Below are 17,213 nucleotides of genomic sequence, written 5' to 3' on the forward strand. Positions count from 1 at the left end.
CACACAAACTTATACAGACAGATGGACACACACATTCTCTACCTCTCTCTCTCTCTCTCTAAAGATAAATAATAGTTTCAAACATCTTGTTTTATGCCATTGCCAATAATGAAACAAGCAAAAGAAGGAAAACAAACAACACACAACACACACACACACACACACACACACACACACACACACACACACACAAAGTGAAAGAGAGGTATAGCATTTTTATGTAGAAAATTTTTCCTGCTTTTAAAACTCTATCCTTGGAATAAACTAATAAAAGTTAGTCATTACACAATCGAGTTTAAACTAAAAGGTCGACTGGGCAAAAGCATCCCCCACTTTTGAGGGCTTCGCACACACTACCAAGTGGCTTTCCATGACTGTTCCTGCTAACCTAATCACGTGCGCCTTTCTACTACTTCAGGACTGTTTGCAAACCTTTCACCTCTGCAGCCACAGATAGCTCTTCCCACCGCACCCCGGGTGTCTTAGAATACGACTCCTCTCTCACTTATTTCCATGTGTCTATCAAGGGGACCTGGCAGTGCCCTCTAGATACTTAACTTCTATTACTTCAGTCCAAGGCCTCCACATCAGCTCACAAACTCACTCACTGTACCTAAGGATGAGCAAACACACAATGACAGCTTCTTTATCATACTTTCTGAAATGTGCAACACGGTCTTGTAACTTATCGAAACATTCAATAGGATATGAAAAGTATGATAAAGGATTTCTTACAACATCTGCCTTCTCAAGACACTTAATCCATGAGTTCCCTCCTAATATCCGACGAGTGCCACAGTTTTTGATTGATTATTAGTGTGGCTATGTACACATCTCCACCACACAGGGTGAGAGGACAACTCTGAGTTACTTCTCTCCTTCCACATTTACACAGATCTGAAGGATAAACACAGGCTGACAGGTTTGCATGGCAAGTGCCTTCACTGCTGAGTGACCTCACCGGCCCAACTACCAGGATCGGTCCACTGGTATGATAATATACAGCCATTTGTGTTGAAATTTTCAAAATTTTACACTTTTGAAAACCCCAAGTTTTCATTATTTTGAAGCAGTCAAAATAACTGAACACAATGTCACTTACCCATGCAGTGACTGACACTCTGCACATGTGACTACTAAGCACTTAAGCCATGCCAGTTCTTAAACCTAAGGATGAAATCTGTCTCCTTTCACTGAAATGCAGTAGCCTCACATACTGCAGATAGCACAGGCTTAGTTAAACTAGCCAGTGGGTCTCACCCCTACCCCCACTTGTGTGCTATACAACTCAAACACAGTTTTGTTATTTTAAGCAAACGTGGATTCCCTCTGAGCAGTATAGCAGGTTTCCTCCCAGAGTGACATCACCCCCTTGACTATCTGTCACGCATGAGCTGCGTCTTGGTCCTGAGTTTACCAGCTCTGTGTCATCAATGTTGATTGGTATTACCACATGGGTATGTGGATTTGATAGATAAAGCTGCATTTTCTTTTAACTGTGTCTTTTCATATATGAATATTTAAATAAACAATTTCTGGTTGTGTCAGGGCCTTAAGTTTCGACATCTCCTTTCTTACATGCCACCTGGCTACCCCTTTTGCCTGCTCCCTGGCAGTGCTGTGCCATTTCAGTAAGTGATGAGAGTTCTCATTGTCAGACCTAAAGCTTTCATTGCTTTTGATTGTTCTCGCAGCATAGCCTTGTATCTTGGGCCCTTCTGATGATCTCTGTAACCAGAGAACTTCCTACAGCCTGGTCTGCTCTTCTCTGTCTTCCCCACGAAGCCCCAACAACCCTAGAATAAACCGCTGGGCAAGCTCCAATCATACTCAACTGTTTCAGACCCAGTGCCAGTGTCCCACACAAGTGGACTATCCCACACCATGTTTCTAGCTTCTTCCTGCTTCTCAACTTTCAAGAATTCTGCTCCAGTCCTGCACTCTGGAGAGATCTGGACACACTCACCACACCTCCCACAGAGGAGGCCTTGCTGCGCACAGCACCTGTCTCTCTTGGGAATACCATTCTTCTTGCCTAGGTGATATAGAGAGAACCAGAGCTTGGATGATGCACTGGAGCCCAGGTCCGTGCTCATCATGGTGGAAGACTTGGGGTATCTGAGTTACACTTGCTTCTATGGCTTGTTTTCCAAGGGGAAAATGAAATGTTACCCTCTTAAGAGCTGTGAAGCAAGGTACACTCTCAGTCATCAGGAAATGTTGCAGTTGACCCAGCCACCTGCTGGGCTGTGACCTGCTGGAGCCCGTCACTACCTCTGTGCTGAAAGCAGGGCCTGGCATACATTACAGCTTGGCAGCATTTCCTGAGTATGAGTGAGTGCTTTATCAGGAACCAAATGGCCACCTTATACACCTTGGAGTCCTGACATACACACAGGAGTACAGAGTGCAAAGTGAACGAAGCCCTTTCTTCCCATTCTTACCCTATCCCCCTATTTAAAGATTCGGAAAAGAAGCTTTCATGAATTTAGGTCTAATCCTAACCCAACTTTTTATTTTATTTTATTTATTTTATTGAGAAACAATGAGTCTTATCTCATGAGACCAGGAAACAATCGTTTTCCTGGTGTCTGCTCTCTTGCCCACTGGGAGCAAACACGTGGCTGTGGGTCTTCCTTCGGGGAACTTCACATGAAGAACTACAGACGCTGAACATGATGCTAGAATCCTTCACCATGCTTATGACTGGCGCTGCAATAAGGTCCAGGGAACAATATTACACAGGGGAGAGAGCATCATACAGGGCTCAGCATCTAACAGGGACAAAAATAAAGTTCTCACCTGACCTGGTCTAACGGAGGCAGGTGGTGTCTCTGAGAAAGTGCTAAAGCTTTAAAAGGGAAGCAGGCCTGTGAAAGGCCGAGTGACCCAAGGAGGAGGGAGCTTACGATGGCCTCTGTGGCTAAACCTCTAAGCTCAGAGAGGCCAACCACGAAGGTAGTACTACATAGAGTGGGGCTGCAGGGCTCAGAGGCCCACTGCTGGGCTGAGTGCATGATGGACTGAGGCTATGCTGTGCAGAGAAATAAGAAGTCCCTGCTGGATTTCATTTCCATTTCTGCTTTAGAAGTGTCATGTTATTTGGAGACTGGGTGGGAACCGGGCAATACAATGTGAAGAAGATCACTCCAGACATGTTGAGGACAGAGGCTTCCTCCCTAAGGAGTGGGGCTGGGGCTCTGTGAAAAGAAGAGGAGAAGAGACAGACAGCTAGTAGGAGCGGAAGAATCCAGAAGCTCAGGCTGTGGTCTCATCACAGGCGAGGACAGAAGTGGGTAGCAGGCAGGTCCAGAGATTCCTGCACGGCACTCCTAGACTGCAGGCCACTCACAGATGTGCATGGGCATGATGTGGAGGATGTGCTATGCACTGCAACCTCATGTGAGACCATGGCAGGGGTGAGTGGCTAGGAGTTTCCTTCTTACCTAACTTTTTCAAATGTGTTTTCCAATCTGCCATGAGGGGGGTGAGGAGGTGCATTCTCCAAATCTCTTTTCAGTAGGGTAATGTTCTCACAGAACACAAACAGAAAAACAGAATTACACTGATCCTGGAGCACTAAATGAGATCTCAGAAGTGGAAGCACAAGGTAAAAGCTATGTATGTGGCCCAGCAGTGCCCAGCCATGAGGAAAGAAGGGAGGGTTAGGCAATGTTTGTGGGGAAGAGCAATGACATTGTACATTCTCACTCACAAACACCAATTCTGGGCAGACTGGAGAAGAAAATGCAGACGAATAATGACCCTGCAGTATGAAGTGTTTACTAACCAAGACCAAACAGACGAAAACCAGAAGGCTGGAGCAAAATAGAATGTGCCCAGTATATGGTGAGAGCAATAGGTACATGAAAATGATACAAGCCAGGAGGAAGGTTTCTGCCTGGAGGTGGGCACCCCAAACAAGCCTACAATTGAGGAGGAGAAAGACAAACTCAGTCTTGCCACACTTTGATATTCGTATGTCACCTTGGGAGGGGCAAGCACATCACACAAGGAAGAGCCAGCTACCTGGCAATATGCTGCTGAGAGAAGTTGGGGGAGGGCACTGTCCTACCCAGTCCCAGGAGGCCACAAGAAGAAACTGCAGGCACTTTGGAGGAAAATGTTTCAGCATTCATAAAATGCTGTTTGACTTGGCAAGTACTTCTAGGAATTAAGGGAGAAACTCTGACAAAGGTTTTAAAAAATGGAAAAAAGAAAAAATGCCAACAATTTCAAATGCCCCACACTGGGAGCTAAGTGCAAATCAATTGCACCCAAACAGTGGAATCTGAGGCTTAACTACGTCCTGATAAGGAATTATCTCGACGAAGCTGTTACGTGACGAAAGTCAAGACATGGAATGTAACATTAAACAGAGGAGTGGGCTAGAAGGAAGAAGCTGGAATCCATGCAGGCTCTATTTCTGCAGTTTCCAACGAAAGCCAATAAAAACCAGTTTCTGGAAGGAGAGTCTGGTACTGAAGAACAGCTAGTGGCCACCTACGGGCACTGTCAATAGACTAATGACCCTAGGTTTTAAGCAGGTAGATTATACACTACCTTCTCAAAAGTCTGCTGAGAAAATGTTATGCTTTCTAAAACACTAAGATGAACAAAGTTGAAAGAATAGCCAAATGGTAGTATATTTATTTGAGTAACTACTGAAGATAACAGGGTAAGACTGAACATATTAGTAACAAACCTCACTGAGGTTTCTTTCTGTAGTTGGGTAACTCTACAAATGCACTAAAATGCACTGTGCAGTGTGGATTCAGGAATGGCAGAGTTCGCTGAGCGCAGGTGCATACATGCATGTGTGTGCACACACACACACTTTTCTGAAAAGTGTTAAGGCTTGAAAAGGCTTGAACCCTAGGCTTCACGCAGGTTAGACACACTCTAGCACACAGTTCCCTTCAGTCCTGGAAACAATCATCTAAGGGGTGGGAGAGTGTGTGTGTGTGGGGGGGGGGGTGCTTAGGAACTGCAGCCCAGGAGTCAATGCAGCTCTGCCATGGATTAGCTTCCTCTCCCTTATCACTCACTGACATACACACAAGTCCGACTAGAGCGCAGCCGCAGCTGTGACACGTTTTCTATGTCTGCTCACTCACCACAACTGATAGGACAAAAATGTGTCACAAAATTGAGTGGAAAACAACTGTGGTAGAAGAGTTGTGTCATATGCAGACTAAAAACTACGTGGAGCACAATTTCTACACGTGTGCTAGAAATAGTCAGAGGACTAAGCACCCAGACTCACTTACGCACGCATGCAGACCTTTCTGAGTAGCGGCAGGCGAGAGCTGGGCAGGTCCAATGGGATTTGATGACCGAAACGTGTCTAAAGATGTGCTGTCTTAAGGAAATAACACTCATGCATTAACTATATGAGTGTATTCTTCTTTAAGAGAGGATAACAGAACTGGACTGCAACAGGACTCAGCGAAATAAGCAAATCCTAGTGATCTCAGTCTTAATTGTACCAGGTAAAATTATGGGCATTCCACTTACATCCCTCATTAACTGCAGAGCCGAGGTCTGTAAACTAAAAGGTGAAATGACATGGAAGAACACCATGAGTGAGCACAGGCCAGTGACCGTCTGGACTCTGTACATAGTCAGTGACTTGGGACATACAAATCCCATTTCAGGCCACTGACACACACCCTTAGGCTAGGATGTAGCCTTATCCTGGAGTCAGACTATGATGGTAGTCTTAGCATTCATACAGTCCCATAACTCACATGGCCTGTCTGAGAGCTGTGGAACGTCTAGCATCTTCTGTACTTTAGAAGGCAAGCAAGTCTGGCCAGTCTTTTAACAAAGTACACTCCTAGAATGAAACAAATAACTGCTGATGAGCAATCCAGGCCTACAGTGGCCCAGTCAAGGGGTTCTACACCCTAATATAATGTATACAGAAGTGGTATATACACACACACACACACACATACACACACACCCCTCGCACATAAACGCACACAACCCTCCCTTCCCATATCTTCAGGAAAAGAATGAAGTTGAAATTCACTGGTGAGAGGAGTCAATTGAGGGGATTAGTGTCAAAATCTTATAAAAACTGGCCAGCTTTCTGAAGCAGATGTATAAAAAGGCAAGTGCGGTCACCAACCAAGTCTGTCTACAGAATCAGACCTCAGCTAAGCCGTCTTCTTGCATATGTAGGCACCCTGTAAGTTCTGGAAAAGTCAGGCTGCCCGAAAGAACAACAAGAGGGAAACCATCCGAGAGGCTAAGGAAGGCATGAAGGATAGGAAGGGCCCAGATGTTTAAAGAGACCTGTGCTATGCTCCTCTGTTTGAGCAATTTCCAAAAAGGGCAAGCCGGGCAACTCCCCCATGGGGAACGCCACAACCACTTCTGCTTCTGACACCCAAGTGGCAACCCGCCCCAATAAGGGCTCTTGGCTGAAGTAACCTGGGGTGGCATGACTGTCTGCAGAAATTGCATGTGCCAGGGTAAAGCCCACTCAACAGTCTGGTTTAGAACAATACTCAAAGTGTTCTGTTGACAAACATCTTTGCGAAAAGAAGATAAGACGCTGGACAGCAATGCAAGCGAAGCATTAAAATCTACATGCAAACGTGCACAAGTGCATTTTCCACAAACGCCCTCCCAGCTTTCTCCCTGCATCCAATGAACTCACCTCCATGTTCCAGAAACACTCGAACACACCTCTCCTTTCCTCTTGCTGCAGAGAAATGGAGCAAGGTCCAGCCATTGGCATCTCGGCCATTTGGGGAATAGCCTTGTTCCAACATCTTTCGTACTGTGTGAACATCCCCGGCTGCCACTGCAGCCTGGATCTGCAACTCCTCCTGGAGCTCGGGGTTCCTCCGGCAATGGTGGTGTAGCATCCTAGCGGAGTCTGCTTTTCACCAACCAGACATCAGGTCAGGGGAGGCAGCCTTTCGGGAAGGGAGAACATACGCAAGTTAGAATGTGTGGCTCTTCACACTGTGCTCACTGACCGCCACACAACTGTTCACTTCCTAAATCAGGACAGTAACAGACAGCAGCTCAACAAGACTGGCCAACAAGCATCTGCTTAGCCCTAAACTTCCAATAGTTGCATTAAGGCTATATAGTAATTGAAAGAGAAAGCCAGGCAGGAACCCCTCCACCTAAACAGAAAAACATTTTCTGTGTCCTTTTGAAAACTTGAAACTACGTTTGATCATAACAGCTCTATTTCAGGTAAAATGGGAGGTGGCCTCAGGAAGCTAAGATGGCCGCTGCAGAGGGGTCGCAGTAGTGCCAGTCTTGGGAAGTCTGATTTATATGACTTCCTAGTCACCACGGAGGCAGAAGTCACAAACTGCTCTAGGACTTTATCATAGTTTGAGGCAATAAATATGGAGTACCAGAAAAGAGCCCATTAAAGCCCGGAGGAGGAACTGAAAGGGCAAGTCTCTAACCTAATCCACATCAGCATCTTATTTTTTTTTTTAATTATTTTATTAGATATTTTCTTCATTTACATTTCAAATGCTATCCTGAATGTCCCCTATACCTTCCCCCCACCCTGCTCCCCTGCCCACCCACTCCCACTTCTTGGCCCTGGCATTCCCCTGAATGGGGCATATAAAGTTTGCAAGACCAAGGGGCCTCTCTTCCCAATGATGGCTGACTAGGCCATCCTCTGCTACATATGCAGCTAGAGACACAAGCTCAGGGGGTACTGGTTAGTTCATATTGTTGTTCCACTTAGCATCTTGGGGGTTAGCAGGCTGAACGAAGTAAGTGGATAGAATAGATTGTATTTACACATGTGTGAGTGAGTGTGTGAATGTGTGTGTTTCTTTTTCTCTGTTCTCCTACCTTGGGCTATCTGATCATGATGTTTGTCTTCTCTTTTGCTGTCATATTCCTTTAAAACATTTTTTTTTTCTAATTTTGGTACTAGAAGTTTTATTTCATAAATACTCAAAGTAGCATGCTACATATATAAATCACCTATTGATTAACCACATGAAGAAATGACTTCAATGAACAATGGTGCTGAGGATTCCACAACCTCTGCAGGTCATGGAGACGTGTCCTCAAACCCAGCAGACAATGAGCTTGTCCGTGCACACAGCGAAGCCCAAAGGAGAATGGCTACTTCTCATGTGGGGCTATAAGCCTGTCTTCGTGCTTTGAAGCATTTGAGATAAACACAGAAACCCAGACTGACAAGATCTTAGGAAGACATTCCAAATGGGCTGCTTTGTAACAAGCAATTAGACTAATCTCCTGGTTTGTAACCTCCATTTCTATAAGTAAATTTTCTTGAAAGAAAAAAAAATGTGCTAAAGCCCCTTGAAGACATTCTGTTCTCATTTGTAGGTTAAACATCTCAGGATAATTTTGTGACCAATACTTCTTGCAAAATTTCTCATTATCCACACAAGAAAAGTAAGCCTAGCTTAGTGGAGCCTAACCAGGCTAGGAACACAAACATCTGGTGTGCTTTCTCCATATAATAATGACATCATTATAGTCTCAGCAATTCCACTCAGTGATATAATGTAAAAATATCAAGCTATTACCTCAAATAGCTGTTTCCTCAGAGAAAATGGGAAATGAGAAATTTCTTGATAATCTGTTCTTAATAAGCAAATTTCCTTGATTCTTCACTTAATTACTTCCTTGAAACTCAGTCTCTTGGCTTAGAAATCTGACATAAAAATACCTTTCAGAATGGGTTTCATGTTAGTTTCAGTGTTATGAGAGACAATATCAAAACCTATCAGCATATATCAATGGAGCCCCTTCCTGTGCACTCAGACCACCATCTTTAGAAGAACACCTTTGAAACGTTGTTTTATTTTACTGGGTTTTTTTTAGTCAGTCTTATTTAGCTCCATCTGGCCTCCCAACTTGCTATGTAGCCCAGGTTGGCCTTGAGCTCTTGGTCCTTGCTTCTCTAGCTACCAAGTGTTGAGGTCACAGGTATGTGTTGCCATGCTGGCTCAGAGTGAGTTCTGCGGTGGTGTTCAGATACACTTAGGTGTCCTCTGCAGCTCTCACCTTACCGTTTTAGAGAGGGTCCCTCACTGAACCTTGGCTTTACCATTTCTGCCAGATTGGCTGTCTATCTAGCCTTCATGATCTTCTTTGTCTCTGCAATCTGGTGCTGGGGTTACAAGTGTGCATCCAATGGAACCCCATGGCAGAGTCCATCCCCGGCTTTTCCATGAGCAGATGGGGCTCTAACCTCAATCTTCATGCCTGTGCTGAAGCACTTTACCCACTAAGCCTCTCCCCAGGCCCCACAGGGTGTGTTTAAATAGGAAATTATCTTGGCACTTGAAAGAGGTCTCCTCTATAGGAAAAAGACAGAAACAACATCAAAATAAACTTAGGTTTTTTTTCTTTCAGTGAGTACTACATTAGTTTATTCCTTAAATCACTATTTTGCCCATTCATTTCTGTGCAACTCTATTCTATTAATGCTAGGGAATGGACCCAGAGCTTTAAGCCTGCTAGATGCATACTCTATTACTGAGCGATAGCCCCAACCAACTCATTAGCAGATATCAAGAAGAAAAATAAAAGTTAAATGGGATTTTCCTCAAAATAGTTTGGGAGGCTGCTGACCCTGGGTCATCTTACCTTACAGAAGAATGTCCCTTCTCTCGGTAGACAGCTTGTCTAATAACCATGGCGTGCATGCAGCATGGTGGGAAGGGCTCCCAGTGTGCACCGGCCTCGGAGGAGCGGTCTTCTTCACCTACGAGCAAACCCAATCACATCAGGGGACCTTCCCGGAAGAACGGAGCAGCCCAGCTGTCTGCAGTCTACTTTCTGATGACTTTTATGTTTCAGGAGTTTATGACAAATGAACAGAGAGAACTCAGAGAAGGCTTGGGAGAAAATGATCTTGTTACTTTACAACAATCTCCAAGATGTAATCAAATATGATTTATTTTTGAGATTCTATCCCCTTTACCCCCACCCCCAGCTTCTTGAAAAACAGTAAATAAATAACAAATCCCACATTTGGAATTTGGTTACCAGCTAAGAACCTTATTTTTTCTGCAGAGAATGTCTCTTCAGGCCTGCTTCCCTTACTTTTTAAGGATACCATCAGTCACCTGCTCTTTTAAAAGAGAAGCAAAAGAAGAAAAACTAAATAAAAATGTGTGCATTCAATACAGCAGCTGCCCGGGGCCAAGTGTAAAGTGTGATAAGTAAATGGGGCTCATGCCTTTGAATGTGCCTCTTCCCATGCCTTAAAGGCAACCAGTAATAACATTTACATACAACAAGCTAGTTAAAACATTAACCAGGCAGAGGTTTTACTCCCTTCTCTATGTGAATCCTTAAAGAACAAAACAATAAAAAACACAACCTCTTTCTCTCTCTACAATTAAAAGAAAAAACAAACAAACAAAAACCTCTTTCTTCTTTCCACCTGAGTCCCTGCTATATACATCCCATTCAGGGACAGGCATAAGAGACTCCCCTACAATATTACAAGGAAATCTTCTAGCAATTAACCTACTGGGAGAGCCCCCTTCTGAAGATGGGGACTGAGCCTTTAGAACTTAAAGGTTCAGACAAGGAAATGGACAGGCCATCTGCCAAGCTGAGCTGCCCAGGTGAAGAATGGCAGCGGGGTTTGCTGGCTGTTTGCTGGGACATTAGAACGATCCCTGTCTGCCTTTTACGCTCTTCATGTCTTATTTTTCCTTGTCTGAAGCCTTTAACACAGGCAGAATGTTGGCCTGTACACAGAGCTGAAGTCTGAGTGCAAACTGTGCCTATTCTTTCCAAATAAATGGAGTAGACATGGTCAGAACAACTCCTTCAAAGCCAAGTATAAATACCACAGAAGAATCCTTACAGAAACTAAGACTGCGGCAGGAAGTCTACAGCAGGAACCTGGAGCACCTTACATGCCCGAAGGCAAGGAAGTGCTCAAAGAAAGCCACAGCCACAGAGACAAAGGAGCCAACCTCACAGCTCTCAAGTACCAGAGGTCACTGATCACCTCTTACCACAAAGGCATCTACATGTCAAGAGTAAACAGCATCATGTGGTACCCAGCTCTAAGCCCACCAGGTTCAGGCTGGGGTCACACAGACAATCCTGGTTAAAACCATTGTGGAAGAAGAAACTGACAGGCAGGACCAGGGTAGGCGATGAGAGTTAATCAGAAAATGTACAGGTATTAAGTTGTCAAAAAAAAAAAAAAAAAAAAAAAAACTTGATTTCTAAAAATGAAAACCAAAATCAAACACCTTACTTCTAAGTGTGTCTTCAGTATTTTTTGCCTACCTAGGGTCATGAAAATGTCCCAATGTGGCTTCAAGCCTTTAAGAGTCCTTGCAGATTTCCAAATGCACATCAGCACTTCCACAGAGACAGCTGGGCATGACAGAGACATGAGAGGTGGGAGATGGAGAAAGCATGAAATAGTATTCACTAATATAAGGAAAAGGCAGGGTGTTAAGAGATCAAAGGATCAAATTATTTCTCCCTGCAAGAAAGGTAATAATGTCACAATTCCCTGTAAGTGACTTTAATGGGACAAGGAGACAGCCCCCAAGTGCCTAATGTGTGCTCAGCACAGCTCACAGCTTCCTAAAATACAGTCCCGTACATTTAAAATGACATTTAAAAGTATTTTTAATTTTTAAAAGAAAATTTTTTGTTTATATCTGAGTGTCTACATGTAAGCAGGTGCACCACACACATGCCTAGTGCTAGAGGAGACCAGAAGAAGGTTTCAGATCCTCTGGAACTTTACAGGCAGTTGTGTGTAACCCTGGGGGTGCTGAGAACTGAACTAGGTCCTCTTCAAGAGAAAGACATTTCTCTGACAGCCTCTTAAAAATGACACTTTTAAGGATATAAGAGATTTTAGGATATATTTTCCTCTTCTGATAATACCAAGGACTTATAGATAATCATAGATCATTTAAAGTGAAAAGTCACTCCTCGCATGCATGTGCTAAATGGCATCATAGGGGAAACACATGTGTGTGAACCCTGTACACATAATCTCTGCTGTCTGCACCATTGTCAGTTATACAGGCAATGATTAAAGTAACCCAAAGTCCAAGGTATCAGACGAGCAGTGAGTTTTCTCTCGATGTTACTCAGGTACATACAAAATAAAGAGAAAAAAAGACACAACGGTCCTGAAGAATGAGTACAACCTCAGCAGCAAAGAAACTATTTAAAACAAAACAAAACAAAATTCGGGAAAAGCCACAGGTGGAAATGAAAAGGCCTAGCTTCCTGCAGGGATGCAAGTTCAAAACTGACGGCTCTAAGAAATCACCTATAAAACAGGACTCTTGACAAAGGGGACATTTCTTAAACAATACACAATCAACAGAAGGTTCTCTTAAATTAATGATGGGTGGAGACTCCAGCAACTACTGATACCAGACACACTAGAAATTACATTCTGGGTTTTTGTCAGAAAAAAATAAATAATAAACAAATATGAAAGACTTTAGAGGTGTAAAAAGGACTCATTTCACAGATGTGTCTCATTCTCTTAAGTGGTCTTAGGTCTTATGCTTACAGCTTGCCAAATTATTTTCTCCACTTTATTGAAGTAAAAGATAATAATTAGGTCTCTGAGCTTTTATACAGTTGACCACATTGGATAGTACTGCCTAATATCTTTTCAAGTGAAATCCATTCAGTTAAGCCCCAGATTTCCTTTATACAGTTAAGAGAAAATCTACATTGAGATAACAGACTGAAGCAAAAGGTACCCATAAATCAAGGTATGCTTGAAATTTGCCCAAGAATACACAGCCTTCAAGTCTGAAGTCTGACATCGCTACAATTTCCTTTAGCACAAGACATAGATGACTTTGTATATTATTTTCTTCCATGAAGTTTTTGTTTAGTTCAGTTTTGTTGAGATCCCAGACCTCTGATGCAGTGCAAGCTAACCAGCAACCAGGGATCTTCCTGCCTCAGCCTCCCAAGTGTTAAGACTGCAGGCCTGCTGCCTGATTCTGCGTTTTTCCAGCAGAAATATAAATGAGAACTGTTTCCTGGTCTCAAACCAACAAGAAAGAAGGTAATGGTTTCACAAGAAACAAGGTCACAGTTCCGGGCTCAAGACTTTGTTTGCAGAGCAGTCCAGGGTAGGAAAAGAAAATCACAACTTTAAAGATAGTGCCTCTAAAGACAACATCTAAAAATCCACAGATGACTCACAAGACCCCAGAGCAAAACCATCTATGGAAATATACTGTGCCCAATCACAATATAGGACATGGCCAACAGGCCTGCTTCTGGGCTCCACTTACACTATCAAGAGCCTGACACCAAAAATAAGGCAGGTATTGTTTTAGTACCACCCAACGTACCATAGTGATTATGTCCCTAAAAAAGGATATTGTATTTCCTCCAAATGAGTGGACCTCTACATGACACAAAGATTTATTATCAAGTAGAACTACGAATCACATAGACTCTAGCAGAAAACCCAACGATTTTCACAAAATGTGGATGAGGTGAGGTGACTGAGGAAAGTTTAGAATTATGTATGACCCCACTCAAAGCTTAAGCCACAGGTATTAGAAATGCTTTGTCGGTAGTGTTCTATTAACGCAGGCATGCCACGTCAAAGTTAGCAGCCTCAGGCTAGTGCCTCAGAAATGTGCAAGAACACTGTCAGGTTTCAGATAGACAAACTGAATCTGACTTTATTTACCCACTTCAAGAAAGGAATCACTAAGGCTAAATGTTGACACCCTAAAGACTGCACGTGCATACTCAGGTCTGTGCTCTCACAGAAACACACAGAAACAAAATAAGACATTATATATGTTACTTATATATAATGTATAACAGAATTAACTGTGAATCACATCGTTTTAGGTATAAAGGACAGAAGTAGTCATACTATGCTAAAGACCTAGCACTGAGTAACCCCAAAGAATCTCCCTTTGTGATATGAATTTGTTTTTGGTTACCAAATAATCAGGTAAGCGCCCTCCCATGTCACTCACAGTAGAATTAATAATACTAAGTTGACTGCCAGATAGAGAAATATAAACTATTGAGCTGGTAATGTTGTTAAGTGAATGTCCAAACTAAATAAAATGTTAAATGTTAAACATTCCTAGAGTAAACATTCTCAACTATGTTAATTATTATAACCTCCCCACTGCCCTCTGTCTGGGTGTGTGTGTGTGTGTGTGTATGTGTGTGTATACATCTCTGTCTCAATCTTAGGAAACCCACTGTCAGCTGAACAAATCCTTGTACTCTGACTTAAGCAGCAATAATGACCTGGCTGGAACCAGGATAATGTTCTGTCTTTACAAGTCTGATTAGTGATCCTCATTTATAATCTTAGGTGAAAAGAACCCTCACTTAAGAACCCTAGCAAATCAGGTTAACGCTAAAGCAGAAAAATACCCTCCGCCCCATGGAGAAGACTAAATACATACTGCAGTTTATCTCTGTAATACACTCCAAATATTTTATCACCATTTTTTTTAAGTTATACAGTACTCAGAAGGCATCATATTGCTGATCCATATTTAACCACTGAGCCACCTCTGCAGCCCTGAGTTCTGTATTTAAATAACTTGAGACATTGTCTTCACACACACACACACACACACACACACACACACACACACACACACACGAATACTACCCTAAATTTTCTCCATAGTACAGTAACTGGTGAAATTTTTTTTTCCTCTTCCTTTCATTTGGTTCTTTAAAACTGTGTTTCACTCTGTAGCGGGCCCAGGTTGGCTTTAAATTCTCCATCCTCCTGTCTCAGGAGTTCCATTCCTCAGCCTGGAAAGTATGGCAATTACAGTCAGATGCACGCCTTTGATCCCAGCACTCAGGAGGCAGAGTCAGGCAGATCTGAGTTCAAGGCTAGCCTGGTCTACAGGGCGTTTCTGGACAGCCAAAGCTACACAGAGAAACCCTGTCTCAAAGCACCAGAAATTCAAAAAAAGAAGAAGAAAGAAGGAAAGGTAGTATAGCAATTATAGAGAAAACAGAGAGCTGATATATACTATTTTAAAATTATGTTCAGAATATACTTTCTTTGGCATGTAGTTTCAAGTCTTAAAAATGTGCAAGCCCCCAGAGCCCCTTAAAATTATCTTTATGACTTAAGGATCAGTAGAATCAAAAGATATTATTTGTGTATGTGTGTGTGCGCTGGCAGACAAAACAGAAAATCTAAAGGAAAAAAAGCCTACCATTTTGAATACTTCTTTGTACTGAAAATTTCAAAAACCATTTGAGATATGAAAATAAATGAGTCACTTTTTATATGTGATAACAAATGTTATAGAGTTATTCATTAGGCAGTCTCTAGGCTGCCCTTTGTATAATATAATCTCTCCCTATGGTTTATTTGTATATATTCTATTTATATTAATGTTCTAAACTTACCTTTGGGGCATTTTCGGAGGCAGCAGAAATCTGAGCACATGACCTAGGTGCTTACATTTCAATCTAGTAAATTCTCTGTAAGGGTTTTAAAATGAGAAAACAAGAATGACCACTGCCAAAACCAAGCAGCAGATAGCTTAACATACCAAAACAAAACTTCGTTTTAAAATCCCTGTCTGTGCCACTATTGTCAAGGAGATACATTGTAAATTTTTATAAGTTCACCTAGAACATCAGAGATGTAACAAATACTATGTATCGCTTCCTAACAACTCCAGTGTCCCATCCACTTTGTCTCACACAAACACAAAAAACACCCATAGTAAACTATATACTTTGTTTCGGGAGCGAATAGTGCTTTTCTACAGTTCCTATACTGTTCCCATTCCTAAGTTACACACATTCACTTTTTCCAGGAAAACCAAATCCAATTATTTTCTTCAAAACCCTTAAGTTTCAGTCCTCCCGTCCACCTTCTGCTACTAAGCCACCATCAGTTAGGGAACTCTTAAGCTTTCCTGATGGAGGCATAGAGAGAAAAAAAAAAAAAAAAAAAACATATGCATGGGCAAAACGGTAAATTGTGGTTTAATTAAAAGCAGAATCATTCAGAATTAACAAGCAATTAACATGGAATTGAAGAATTCCTATGAGAGTATGGAAGGCGGGGAACTACAAAAAGGTCTCCAAGCCTCAGAGCAGAATACATGACACAGTATACCAAAAGATAATGCAAAACACGGAAACACTCTGACCTCGTCCCAGAAGATGTTTCTGGGGTAGAGAAGTTGCTGGGGTGTTAAGGACCAGGCATGGGCAATGCTTCTGGTTTTGCTAGGAAACTAGCATCTAAGAAAGCTTGCATTCCCAGGCAACCACCCTGGAAATAAAGCATTACTTAATGAGGTAGGGGCCAGGAGTAAACAATGGGGGAAGGGAGGTCTGGCTCTTTACCTTTTGAGAGGATGCTGGTCCAAAGCACTCTGTTTATTGCTCCTCTGGTGGGTGGCCAGACCCCTTCTACTCGGGAGTGTCCTCCAGCAAGCTCAACCCTGGAAAACAGAAACCAATCTGGTGCAGCGATCCAGGGGCGAGGAGAGGGCTCTGAGGATGGGGGAGCGAAGGAAAGGCTGGAGGGTGGCAAGGGCAGGCAGGCTAGAGCAGGGCTTCTCCCCCAACCCCCACCCACCCAGCCAGCCAGCCCCCTCCCCTCAAGGGAGGAAGAAACTGACTTTACCTGTCCCCTCAGTTGCAGCTCCTCTCTCTCCTTTCAGCCTCCTCCACATTCACCAACTTCTCCATTGAAGAAACACCCCAGGCAGGGCCGGACACCGTGTTCCTGATCCTCCTCGGGGCTTCACGGCCCCAACCCAGAGAGCATCCAGAGAGTCGATCAGGCTGGGGGTGGCGGGTCTTGGCCTCGGAGCAGCCTCCGGGAAGGGGCGCTGGGAGGAAGTGCCGGCTCGGAGGGGAGGGGGGGTAGTCCCGGTCCAGGGGCTCAGACCAAGGGTCTGCCGCGCGCCGGGCCGGAGGCTTTCAGCTACCGAAGGACTCAAGAGGTCTGAGGACAGAGAGACCCCAAGTCGTACCAGGTCCGAAGTGTCAGCAGCAGGGTGTCCCGACAGGGGGCTTTCGGGATGCACTTTGCACTGGGCCACCCCCGCCCCCTCCTTCCAGCACTTTGGGGTCACTGGGATGGGACCAAGCCTTCGACAGCCAATCAGCTGCCGCACTGGAGCCTGCGCTCCAAGCCGTAAACCAGATCCGCGGTGGGTGGGGGTTGGGGGTAGGGGGTGGGGGCG

At 43.6% G+C, this 17,213-nt stretch overlaps 1 protein-coding gene across 5 annotated transcripts in view; it reads right to left on the reverse strand.

The window, feature by feature from the left end:
• Positions 1–17,148, reverse strand: part of Asb7 (ankyrin repeat and SOCS box containing 7) — a 43,089-nt gene extending 25,941 nt beyond the window's left edge. For 2 of the 5 annotated variants that reach the window (XM_029543577.1, XM_029543574.1), the window contains exons 1-4: positions 16,649–17,148; positions 16,366–16,463; positions 9,622–9,739; positions 6,671–6,932 (exon numbers count right to left, since the gene is read on the reverse strand). In XM_029543577.1, coding sequence (XP_029399437.1) covers positions 6,671–6,881 — 211 coding nt within the window. In that variant the 5' untranslated portion in view covers positions 6,882–6,932; positions 9,622–9,739; positions 16,366–16,463; positions 16,649–17,148. Of the gene's footprint in view, positions 1–5,750; positions 5,840–6,670; positions 6,933–9,621; positions 9,740–15,411; positions 15,487–16,166; positions 16,257–16,365; positions 16,464–16,648 lie in introns of those variants that run through there. The other 3 variants (XM_029543575.1, XM_029543576.1, XM_029543579.1) reach the window with 3 other exon arrangements.
• Between the last annotated feature and the right edge of the window lie 65 nt (positions 17,149–17,213).

Source organism: Mus pahari, chromosome 1 (genome assembly GCF_900095145.1).
Source record: "Mus pahari chromosome 1, PAHARI_EIJ_v1.1, whole genome shotgun sequence".
NCBI classification, from domain to species: Eukaryota; Metazoa; Chordata; class Mammalia; order Rodentia; family Muridae; genus Mus; species Mus pahari.